Source organism: Misgurnus anguillicaudatus, chromosome 7 (assembly GCF_027580225.2).
Source record: "Misgurnus anguillicaudatus chromosome 7, ASM2758022v2, whole genome shotgun sequence".
Classification (NCBI taxonomy): Eukaryota; Metazoa; Chordata; class Actinopteri; order Cypriniformes; family Cobitidae; genus Misgurnus; species Misgurnus anguillicaudatus.
Window position 1 is genome coordinate 35,627,936 of NC_073343.2, and position 13,519 is coordinate 35,641,454.

The 13,519-nt window shown below is 36.2% G+C and overlaps 1 protein-coding gene across 2 annotated transcripts in view; it reads right to left on the reverse strand.

Moving 5' to 3' along the window:
- The window catches only part of cdin1 (CDAN1 interacting nuclease 1), a 54,169-nt gene that overhangs the window by 34,731 nt on the left and 5,919 nt on the right, over positions 1–13,519 (reverse strand). For both annotated transcript variants that reach the window (XM_055171828.2, XM_055171829.2), the window contains exons 3-6: positions 6,905–6,950; positions 5,837–5,901; positions 5,402–5,462; positions 17–89 (exon numbers count right to left, since the gene is read on the reverse strand). In XM_055171828.2, coding sequence (XP_055027803.1) covers positions 17–89; positions 5,402–5,462; positions 5,837–5,901; positions 6,905–6,950 — 245 coding nt within the window. The remainder of the gene's footprint in view (positions 1–16; positions 90–5,401; positions 5,463–5,836; positions 5,902–6,904; positions 6,951–13,519) is intronic.

Sequence of the window (13,519 nt, forward strand, 5' to 3'; positions counted from 1 at the left end):
AAAGGGAAATACTCACGGACTGAAGCTTCACGTTCCTCCACGAAACACTCCACAATCATACGAGCCAGAAGAGCAGGAGACAGATCCACCTGACGGGAGACACACATCTCACATTAATGTTTATCAACCCTGATATCAGAGAAAGAAAAAAAATTAAGAAATACATTAATAAATTTGGCAGATGTTTTAATTCAAAGCCACTTACAGTGCATTGCAAACTATACATTTTATCAGTATGTAATGCATGCAAAGACATTTATCAGTAATTACAAACCAGCATCTGGTATCAAACTAGTTAAGCCTCATTCACATTAGCAGGGACTAGTAGTAGCAGAGCCACGCAATCTCACTGATTTTAATAAAAGCTTGACGACTTCTGGCGACAGTAACCATTGGAAAAGTTGAGAAAAGTTAACTTTATGCAAATGATGAGGGACTTTCTGGAGCAACTACCAATGAGAGCGAAGCAGTGGAGTTCACGTCATCCGTCTCTCATCAGTTAATGGAGTGGACGTTACTCATTTGTTTATGACAACCAGATTTAAAAACGCCTCCTAACGACCTCTTTGATAAAGTCTCTTGTAATGTGAATGCAGCTTTACTTTAGCTCTCCTCGTAACCGGGTTCAAATAAATGGCACTATGGAAATAGGCGTCACACAATTACACAAAACATTAGATTTATTATCAATTTAATCAGACCTTCATTTTGGTTTGATGCATAAGATGATCATTATTGACTGCATCTATAATTATTGGTGCATCGGATTGCTATAATGTTACAGTTTACTTTAAATAGTTGAGGTAAGCCATTAGAAAAACAATTCTGAATACCAAAGACTCATTATAATTTTAATGTGTTGCTTCTCAATATGTATTTTATGTGAAATACAGTCTGTTTTTCTTTCTTTTATCTTATAATAATACCCCCCCTTTATCTGCACTATCCAACCACTGCACTGCCATTTAGTACAGAAATCAGCTCATTTGCATTTTAAAGGACACACGCAAAAACAGCACATTTTTACTCACATAGAAAGTGGTAATTTAAACATGCTATAATAAATGATCTGTGGGGTATTTTGAGCTAGAACTTCACATACGTACTCTGAGGACAACAAAGATTTAATTGACATCTTAAAAAAAGTATTGTGAAATGTCCACTTTAAAAACTTGAAAAGTGTTAAATTAGGGTAAATGTAAAACAGATAAAAATGTGTGATTAATTTGCGATTAATCGCGAGTTAACTCATGACAATCATGCAATTAATCTAGATTAAATATTTTAATCAATTGACAGCCCTAATATACACATGTAAATATTTATTTAAAATGTTCTTGCATTCGTGTGTATTTAGATATACATAATTATTATTATTATTATTATTATTATTATTATTATTATTACACACTACACACACATATATGATGTAAACAAAAACTTTTATTCTGCAAACGATTAGTTGCAATAAAACGTTTTGCAGCCCTCCAATTACAATGCAACAGACAATTATTTTTACAATTTTACGTACTGCTGCTACTAACAGTAAAAATTAAAATGTCTTAGGCCACCATGCCAGAATTAGATTTGTTGTTTTTGCAATGTTATAGTTATCAAATATAATTGTTTCTCAGTCTATTTTATAGAATACATCCAGAAAATATAGGAAATGTATATATAGTATTAAAAACTGTATAAAAATGTGTAAATGGTATTTAGGGTAAACTCCCCTTCCACTTGAGCAATAGCAGGAAACTGCAGGATCTCTTAAAACTAAATAAAATTAAATCCTTATTTCTAATTTAAAAGAAATGAGTCTTTTTACTTCATTCTGTTCAAAAACGCTCAAGATGTGTTTAACATTAAACACAGACGATGCCTAAAGAAGACATTTAGTCCTGAACATTTTATTTTTTGTACATATTTCCTGTATTTTTTGTTTGAATCTTAATTAAATAGATTGAATGTATACATATATACACATACACACAGTTTATATATGAAGAGTTTGGTTCCAAAACGCAATAAATCCATTTTGACAAATTTTGGTAAAAACATGTTTTTTATACCAAGAAAGTGACAAGATGAAAACCACTATTTTCTGTTACAAACTTTCACATAGCATCTTTAGGTTATAAAAACATAAAAAATTCAAATCCATAACTTGATTTTCAAAGATTTATTATAAAAACTAATTATTTTTTCCACAAAATGCAATAAATCCATGACAGTTTTTTATTTCAAAATGCTATATCTATTAAATCAATGTATAAATGTGCATTCATCTTTACCATTTTATATTTATTTAGTTGACTAGTGGTATACAATGATTAAAAAACAAACATTAATGGCATTAACCAAAACACTTACTTTGTTATATTAAGAACACAATGTTTTAGCATGAGAAGCTTGATGCTGTCTGGAGAACAAGCAACCGAGTGCCTCTCGCGGAAATTATTAGCTGTTGATGGCTTACGTTTCTTTCCCGTCACAGAAAACCATCACAGGTTTGGCAATGCTATTAAAGTATTATTTTGTTTTGTTTGTTGATCACGAAGTACAAAGTAGATGAGGAAAATTAGGATTCCGTTTTCTCAGCGCGCCGCCATGTTTGTTTACATTGCGTGAATGGTCCGCTGTAATATCAGAAATGGATTTACTGCGTTCTGTAAAAAAGGAGGAGTGGCGTTTGTCGCATTTTGAGAAAAAAGGGAGAAAAGATGACAGAATATCATGGCGGGTATTGGATTTTGCGTAAAATTAATTATTTACTTTTAACTACTGACCTGATATAATACTGATTTTGGCAGTAACTCATTTTTTTCAAAAATGGCGTTTATCGCGTTTTGGAACCAAACTCTTCATATATATATACACATATACATTTGAATATCACTTAGGTAAACCACCAATACATAAAATCATGAAAATGATCTGATTAAATTCCGAAATATTTTCTCTATGTCTCAACCAATCGTGACAGCAATCTAAACACAGACAAACTTACTGACTAAAGAAAGCTCAGGAGCAACACCTGCAACCTTGAAATGTGTCATAATAATATTAGTTTCAATAAAATCATGTTCTTAATGCTGTGAGAAGTGAAGAGATCTCGTTTCATCATCAACACAACAATAGATTCATTCATACACCTTTCATGATAATGACAAGAGGACAAAGTATTTATCGTCATTAAACAGCCAGGATTTGCTTTCTCACACAAACCTCTCTGAGTCTGTATTAGCCTGGAGGTGTCTGTCTCTGAATCTATTGGCCTATTATCTGTCTCATATTCATGTGTGATACAGTTTAATAAGGAGCGCACAGCACCCGTATAGCCACATCAGAGATGACACTGAAAGATGGCGACATTAGCGGAGGTGTGCGGTTGACTACCTGACTCATTCTCATAACTCTCATATTAATCACAAAACTGAACCACGTGAGTAACATTTACAGAGCCCTCCACATTCATCATCCTTAAATCATGTTAAACAACGCTTGAACTCATTCAGCGGGATAAACAACACGGCAGTCTGGATTTGAGCGGATTCATTTAAACACTGTTGAGTCTCGACTGAAGGACAAGTGACGTCCACGTATGTACAGAAATCATTCTCTTCAGTTTTTATAGGTCAGCTCAGTCGGCGATATATCGTCTCATAAAACACTATGAGTGTATCAATTAGGTGTGCGTGAAGCAGAACATTAAAATGAATAATGACGCACTTCCAGAAAGACGACATAACCCTTCAAAAACAAACTACATGTCGCTTCAGCAGATTCAAAATCGCAGATCGCTTTGTTGGTGGGAATTCAAATATTTCTTTATAATTTCAGCAGAATTTGGGTGTCTTAGCTTCACACAACGACAGCAATGCTTGAGAACAGAGCTCAACAGTGACTGTATGATTTCTGTAAGGTAGTTTGTTCATGATAAAGAGCATAAACAGAGAAAGCTTTAATGGGGAATATCAGAAAGGAGTCTAGAAACACCTTTCACCGGATGATAGTAAGCCAGTATAACTAGAACAGGGTTCACACACTTCAAATTCAAGGAACTTTCAAGGACTTTCCAGGTCCAATACCCTCAATTTCAAGGAGACATTTTAAATGAGAGCAAGGCTACATTGTGTTACATTGTCACAGTTTTCATGCGTTAAACACAATCATGCAAAAAGCATTTTGAAATGGATCAAAATTTGCATATAGAAGATAAGTATTCAAAACTAACAGTTTAGCATGTGCGCTTAAAAAGTCTGGATTTTTATGACGTCATCCTACACTACACCAGGAATAATATGGATTTTTTTTCCAGAAAACGTCTTGGACAAAATATATTCAAGCACTTTCAATAATCTATTTATATGTATGGTTCTTTTCAAAAACTTTTGACATTTCTTTTCCAGATTCACAAACTTTCAATGACCCGTGGTAACCCTGCTAGACTGCGTCTCAATCAGCTGACTTGTTCAGAAGTCATGGCACTGATCAGGGAGTCGGACATTTTAATCGCAAAATTCTTACATTGTACTGAAACGTCCATTCCATAAAAATTCCCACAATGCAACGCAAAAACCAGTGAGCATTGAAGGTCCCTATGTTCCTTTACCAGAAATCACGTGACCTTTTCTAAAGCTCTCAAACCGAAAAATGTGTGAGCCAATTTAAAAAACTTCATGAAATGCAGCAGTATGTTTTAGTTTTAATATAAACACACACTGATAGACAAAAAGTATGCACGGACATAATGAAATAGTTTTTCATAAGATACTTCAGCAATGGTTGTTGATGAATTATCACAACACACGCTTAAGCATCCACGTCACAGGAAAATAAGTGAAGAGCGTCCCAATGTGAAGTGAGCTAGAGTCCTTATCAGTACACAATATACTAATTCATGACCTTGGGAACGAATTGAGACTAACATCATCATATTTGACCCAACTCATGTGATCTGAGGAATCTGTATAATGTCACGTAAGTATTGTGAGAACAGCCAAGCGTTCACTGCCGACACTAAAATCATCCTAATATCACTGCTGAGAGAGCTTCAATACATAAACACAGCAGAGATATTAACCACTGACCTCTGCACGTCAACAGTGTTTAAAATAGTCGGCAGATGCATTTATGAACGTCACTTATCTTAATGACACTAAAGTATTTTTCCTTAAAGGATAATTGCATGAAATCATTGCTTAATAAGCAGAACTATTAGTCCAATTTTTATAAGTACTAACAGACTGGGAAAACACAAATCTTTGAATCTTCTGGATTAATTGTGTTTGTGTTAAAGTTTGCAGAAGACCTGAGCTCAAGATCCCTGCAGGAATAATAAAGCAGAGGTTTGAAGTCAGGCGCTTCTTGTATATGATGTAGTGTTCGGTGAAGTCATTACCTCATTGGCCAGCTCCAGAAGAAGCGGTGCAGTAGGACGTGTCTCAGCTTCACTGCGGTACCTTCATTACCACAAAAAACAACAATGAAGGGGAAAAAAGTCAACAAATGAGAAGAGGCCAAACAACAACAGACCAGCCAGGACATGTCATCATCCCTGATGGATTTAACCTCTACGGCACAGAGCTCAAACCCACAGCTCATCATTAAATGAAAAAAAAAAAACACAAAACCCTCAAAGAGCTCGGCACAAACGCTCCTGACTTCTAAATATTCAGCTACATCTTTCATTGCCAGCATAGGAGTGGATACATTCGTTCAGTTAATTCAGTATTATATACTCACTGTTTATAACATCATAAGAGTCTAAAGGGGTCTGGAGGTGTCATGTGTACCACACTTATAATGAGACGGAATGATTATTAGTGATTTTTACCTCTGGTAATACCACTTCACCACGTCTGGAGCGTGATGTCTCGCCATGCTGCGCTTCATTCTCTTCTGAAACAAACACCACATGTGTACCGGTCAACATTAACAACAATCAAATCTTATGTCCAATCATACAGAAAACATGAAGCAATCAGCCTTTAGATTGGCTTGTATATAACGGTAAAGTGTGTGAGGGTCTTAAATCTTAAGTCTCGTAATTTATTGGTTATCAATAATCTAATCACAAGTGTCCATACAGTTCTCTTTTATAGAAGTAGGCATTTTCACAAATGTATAAATATACACTCCAAAAAAATACTTATGTCTTGTTTTTAGTATTAACATCTAAAATTTCTTTGATATGTGCACTAAAAACAAATACTAGTAGAAAGTCATTTTTTGCAGTATATATAAATACATTTGTTCTGTTCCTCAGCCCATGTTCATGTTCAGGTTCTTGTACAGAAGAAGCATTAAGATCTGAAGTTCAGAGAGGTCAGGAAACCCCGAGCTTTCACCTTCCATTCATTTCCTGTTTTAATGCCATTCGATGGACGTCTCATCCCGGGAACAGCAAGAGAAGCACTTAAAAAACGACTTATTTAAAACCTACTAAAGTAATTCTGTCGAGGCAGGGCGAGTGAGTGACAGCCGTCAGCCGGATGATGAATGACTCTATTTTGTGCGTCCGCCACCGCAGCAGCGGTCATCCATCATCGTCGGCTGTCAGCCGCGGAAAGCGGCCGTGACAGCGCGAGTCAGCAAACATTTAGCGCACGGTGCCGCGCTACGCGGGGAAATTATTATTGTCAGAATAATAATGGTTTAGCATAATTTATTACGGGTCCAGCAAATAAGCAGCGGCTAGACGTTATTAGGCAGATGGAGGGGCAGGGTTGGCAGTGGTCCACAGGGACTCGAGCACGGCCCTCGGCGAGAGCGCATGCGCGCCGGTCGGGGGGGATCCTCCAAACCAATCACAGAGTTGGCAGTTCAATTACACAGAAATAAGGGGACATTCATCATTCAATTAGGCAGCTGTCAGGCCTCACAAAGGAAGAAAACTTCTAACCTGGTACTCCTGGGAGAAGATGCTCAGAAGAGTGGACGGAGAAAGACTGGAACAAATAAAAAAGGACAAAGTTAATTACCAGAGAGCATTGCACGCAGACAAAGCGAGAGCGCCGCTTGAAAGCCGAGAGCAGCCGCCCTGTAATCTAGAGGAACATGAAAACAAGTGTGGCAAAGTTGTTCCAGATGAGCACCTTGAACACGAATGATTCCTGCGAGACGACGGGATTACCGAGCAGAAGGTCTGTGTGAACACGGGGAAAAATAAGCGCCATCTTTGCATCCAGACATACGATTGGCTGTAGCCAACACAACACGATTTCACATTTTAACATCCTGCATTCACTAATTCAGACTCAAATATACACAGCAACGTTAATATAATATATTCGGCAGAGCAGACAGCCGCGGTGCTTCTGTGTATTATATACATGTGATCTACTGTAATGTAAAAATCTGAGTTTGGGAGTGGATTGTAGTCCTTCTGTAGCTCAACTGGTACAGCGTGATGCTAGCGACTTCAAAGTCATGGGTTTGGTTCTCAGTAAATACAATATCTAGTTTTAATCGGGTCACTATTCTGCTGTTTTAACTATTTTATTTTAATTTTTGTTATATATAACATATCATACCAGTATAAACAATAAATTAATAAGTATGCTGTGTTCAAATCAAACAACAAAGAAATACTAGTTAAATAAATACATTAGATCTAGTGTCAATCATTCTCTGTAGTTAAAATCTGAATAATCCCAGATGTCAACATCAATGAAATTTCCATTTTTCATCAGACACATTCTCAAACATAAATTCAATCCACATTTTGCCAGATCAATCTTAGGTTTTAATAATTCTTATCACCAATCCTCAAACTCAGTTGATTAAATTTAGATGATTTTTGAAAAAGTTTTGGTAGTTTACACAATTTTTCTATAACATTCCCATAGAAGAAGACCGTTTTTAATCTGTAAATATTTACAGGAATGGTCTAGGCATGCTAAATTAAATGTTTATTTGACATTACTATAAGATACAAATCTATCATAACTAAATGATTTATTTAGAGTGTGTATTCCACTTCTAATCCATTGTCCTTAAAACACGGGCTTTTTCCCTACTTTAACATAAGGACTGTTTCATATTGATGAGTACAATGAGTAACTATTAAACCTCCAGTCATTCATCTATATCTCTCTCTCAATGTGTTATGCTGATATCCTTTGTAATGACAGAAAAAGTATTTCCTCTTGTGGTCTCAGATTGTAAACCTCACTGCATGTATGTTTATATAAACTGTATTTAAACCTTTGCAAATGCCAATTTAAATCAAAGGATGAATGACTATTCATTCATTATTTGACTCTATTGACAAGCTCAGTAAACACACAGAAGAGTAATGATTGATGTCGAGCAGCTGGCATTATGATGGAGCTCAGTGTGAGAGTGTTGGGGGATGATGATGATGATGGCCAGTACTGTGAAGGTTGACGCTTCGCTTTGGCGTGTGGGATTTTCAGAAACATTCCCACTGCAGCTTTGGGCTTTCAAAACCAAACTTTCATGACAGGAAGCTGAGAGTCCCACGGGCCGGTCACTTCTATAGATCGCCATAAGCTACATTCATCTCGTGCTCTGCTCAATGTCAAACACCTGGTGAACACACACAGACACACACACACACACAGACACACACAGGCAAACACAGGCAAACACAGACACACACACACACACACACACACACACACACACACACACACACACACACACACACAGACACACACACACAACCCCTTAAGCCATTATTTATTTGTTAATATTCAGGGTTTTGTGCTATTGTATCTTCGATGTGATTGGATTAAATCATCTACTGCAGCTGTTGTGTCTCCGATTATTTTTAAGTTTGTCATTGGAGCCTGAATAAAAACGTTGTTATTGTAAGTAACTCTTGACTAGTTCTCCTGCAATTGGCTCAAGTTGAAATAACACTGCAACATCTGCAATTTTTTAGTAAACTATCACAATTTTTTTCAAAATTTCTCTGGACATTTTGCTATAAAACCCCACATGAACGTGTCAGAGATGTATTGAAATCAAACTAAAAAATGTAAACTGTTATAATCTGTAAATAAAACACTGCTAGTAGTAATCAATAAAAAACGTGGAGATATGTTAAGGTGAGAATTTGATAAAGTTTCAGAGAAGATTTAGAAGACAACACCCAACAGACACAATTAAACACTTTTACCATCTGAACATACTGAAGACTGAAGACCAACACATCCACACATCTGTTAGGTTTCAAATGAATTACAGCCCATAATGATCATCATTACACCTTAACTGCTGAATCTTTACCCTATTCACTTGAAAGTGAGGTAAACTGCCCTTAATATCTGTAAAAATATATATGGGTGTCAAACAATGGTCTGAACGTTAAATTATGGGTCTTGAAAAATTCAAAGTTAATAGCACAAACTATTAATAATAGCACAAAAACCTCAAAAGTGTCAGATCTAATAGAGGCGCTCTATCTGAATCAATGTCTCTTCTCTAATCTCTTTTTCTATCAAACAGATTTAAACAGTGAAGTTCTTATGCGATGTTAAACACAACAATATGAAGCAACACAAATTATGCACTGTGTCATCAGAGTTTACATTGTTTCAGTTTAAACAGTTTTACATTTTGAATAAATGCATGTGTGTGTAGTTTCTCTATTGATGTCTTGTGTTGATTATTTATTCAGGAGCAGCACACTGTTTGGTCAGTTCCAGTTGATAAATGTACTTTACAGTATGTGTGTATTTAATGCACACATACAACATAAACACTATATTTTGTCTCCAGAAGTAAGTTTTCTACATGACAGAATAGCTACATTAGAGATTATTGCGTTAGGTTTAGTGCTAATGGTAGGTTTATGGAGTTTCTTATCAACCTATTATTTCCCTCTAGTTTAAGCTGTTGGCTTAGAGCGAGTCATTAGGAGCCGATCGCCTACAGCCCGTCATTCCCGACGTGAAGAAACAGAAGGTTTGGAAACACAAGAGCGCTTCGGAAATCAGTCGCTACGACCATAATTACCCTTCCTGACGTCCCATTAAAATGCACTGCCCAAAACGGCACAAGGTTTCATATGCTCTACTTTTATGTTAAATGTTTACTAATCAAACTATGAAACCAGAAGAACCAAGAAACAAAAGACGGCGTTTTCATTTGGTTCCAACGTTTCGTTTATCATTTTCAAACTTGTCACTTTGGCAAACTATTAATAATAAGAAATGGCAGCAATTAACCTAATGAACGCCACCTGGCTAATGGCCCAACAGAATCATCATATGTTCAGATAATAATGAGCGCGTGACGAATCTACTTCTACAGATTATCATGAGGTGAAACTCTCAAACGCTGACGGCGGGTTTAAGGAAATGATTTCATGTCAAAATTGTCATTGACTATATTTACTCTCTATGGCAGCACTGAGGGTGAACTTCACGATATTTCTAGACACAATGTGCGTGTTAACGTGATAGAAGAACATCGGCTTCGGCTTTTTCCCCTTAAGTCAATATTTATCACTAAAGCAGAAATGTGTTCTGGATGCGTTTGCGCCTCGTGCTCTGCATATGCAAATGAGCCTAATTATACATGCAGATAAGAGCAAAAGAACATCTGCCTCGACTCGACTTCATCTACATGAGGAGGATCAGTCGGCTCTGATGAATGTGACGTATCAGAACAACTACATGAAAACAGTGTGTGTTACGTTCAGCAGTTAAAGTCACATCTGAATATTTTTTGTGTCGATGTTTCAAGTGAAAACGGAAAATAGTTAAAACACAGCTATTATATGACCAGTACATGACTGCAGGTGATCACATTTCGTTTTTCATCAAAACTCTAAAGTCTACTTGTTTTTCAATGTGTATTAACAAAATAACATTAATCTAACACCATACAGCACATAATAATCATGAGGAAATATTATTGCTTTAGTTATGATGTGCTCCAGCAATACAGTATAGGGGTGAGTGGGACACAAACTAACATGGGGTTCATTTTAACACGACTACTTGACATATTTCTACAGGACCGAGCAATCTGTGCTTTTGGTTTTTTTTCTCTTACTGTCTCCTGTGAATTTGTGAAAAGTTTCGATGTGTTTTGGTTAAGATTTTGAACAAAGAGTGTTTTGGAGGCATGAAAGTAATTTTTTTCATCTTAGCTTTTTATCATAAGTTGGGTGTATAAGTCACCAAATCTAACCTTATATTATTTTAATCATTTTAGTCTTGTTATCTAAAACAAAACAAAAAAAAAACAATTTAAACATGTCAGCAACTCCTAGTAACTGATAGCTGGGATTGAAACTGATAGCTAGTTGTCACACAGTGTTATAATGAAGTCTCAAGTATACAATGTTAATGAAATGAAAACAATGCAAATATTATTCATCAAAATGATAACAGTTAATACAATATCAGGGGAAATAACTCAAATAAATCTATTTCTATGCATTGCTGCATAATACAAGGATGTTTAGATGAAGGATGATGGATGAATGAATGTGTGGATATCTATCTATTATAGGCAGATATATAAACAATATCCACCTTTAGCATATAGACAGAATTTGATTGAATTATTTGTGTTTAAACTAAATTTTCTAGCAGGTAACAACAAACAGTTTGTTACAATGAACCCCACCTATAGGGTAAAGTTTGCACTCCTGTTACTTTATGTGTAATTGTTTGATAAACATTGGTCCCATAAACAAACTTTAAGTGTTCATTTGTAGCAGAGATTTGTGTGTTGATTTTGTAATAAAATGATTCATCTAACTTAAATATTTTTTAAATAATAGAGCCAAAGCTAAAAAGCGTTAGGTTGTGCCCCGCTCTTCCTTACTGTATGTACAGTGTGAATGCTATTATATTACATGTAGATGTTGATTAATGACCTTTATAAACTTCAGACAGCACGACTGCACAGAAATCCCTCGGATGATCATAAACGTACCATCATTACAGTCACTGACATGTATTTGTGCACAGCAGCATATATATATATATTTATAGTCGTTTTATAAATCAAGCACAAGATGCTTTCCGGCTGTCAGATTATTTCTCAATAGTCGGCTCATATGAAGACACGTATAACACAATCCCAGAGCTAATTATGATCAGCTGTGAAAAGTGACTCTCTCTGGCGGTATGGGTGACAAGATGTGTTAAAGTTATTTTGGTTTGGTCTCTAAGAATCATTACCGCTGAAAAGTGTCAGGAAAGCCTCCTTTACCCATCATGCACTGGGCATCTGTCGCTCTGGCGAGGAAGCAGATAACGCTGACCGTCGACTTCCAGCCTGGAGCAACGTTAGCGAGCTTGTACCATCCTGGGCAATTTGTTCCATTCCAACACTGCAACTGATCGCGTATGCAAACACATCCTGAGGCAGAACTCATGCGCTGTCAGGAGCGACTCCATGTCTCCAAACTACATCCAAACCAGGCCTCCGAGGGTCACTTTCACACTATACTACATTTAGTAACTTACTAAAAGAAAAACTAATGGAATCAGTAATGTAATCCTAACAGCACAAAATCAAAAGAACGCAAACCAGAACCGTCTGTACAGTAATACAATAATGTTGAATCAATGTTGTAAATTAAAACAATCTTTGATTCACATCTTTGAAATATAAAATATGTCGCAAGTACTGGATTTTCCATTATTATCAAAGCAATATTAAGTTAAATGTAATCTTGTGAATCAAAGTCAAATCGGCCATCTGTACCAACACTAAACCCAACCTGCTGTCCTTAATCTGACTACAAACTAGTTGAAATGGACCACACAAGTCTTGTGCAGTTATTGTGGGGTGTTTACAATGGATGCACTTTTCTGTTTATGAACAGCAGGAGGAAAAGCAAAGCTTAATGGCTGACAGTCCAACATTTATTCTGTGACACAATCCAATGCACGCAGCGCACCAAAACCATCTCAAAAGGTTTATCAGCTACATCTAAAAAAAATCAAGTAAAATACTAGTAAGCCAACTAGTAAGACAGCTGTTCCTCTAGCTCAATAGATAGAGCATTGTGTTAGCGGCGCAAATGTCATGGGTTTGATACCTACACAATATAAAAAGTCAGCATTTGTGTCAAACCAACATATATTTTTGTGTTACATAATTTAACTTAAAAAAATAAGTTAAACAAAGTTTTGTCAACTTATCACAGGTCAAAACTTAAAATAGTAGGTTGAATTGACTTGTAAGTTCACTAAAGTGCAAGTTATAGTCATGCGCAAGATCTATCCCGTAGCTACGCTGTAGGTTATCCGTATGCTGTGTGTAGCCTGACACGCACCTTGCCAAACTTTAACAGTGTGTCCATTCAACGCAGCGCTGTGATTGGTCCACCAGAACCCCTCCCGTCAGGTAAAAAAAACTGTGATTCAACTCAAACTGCAATCAAAGTCACTGTTTATTAACTTCCGTCACTGCTGGTCTTCTCAAATCATACACAACAAGCTGCTGCTGCTTCTACGGCTGTTTCATTGCTACTCTGGTAAAGAACACACATAATGATAAACAAAAATAAATCGATCTTAAA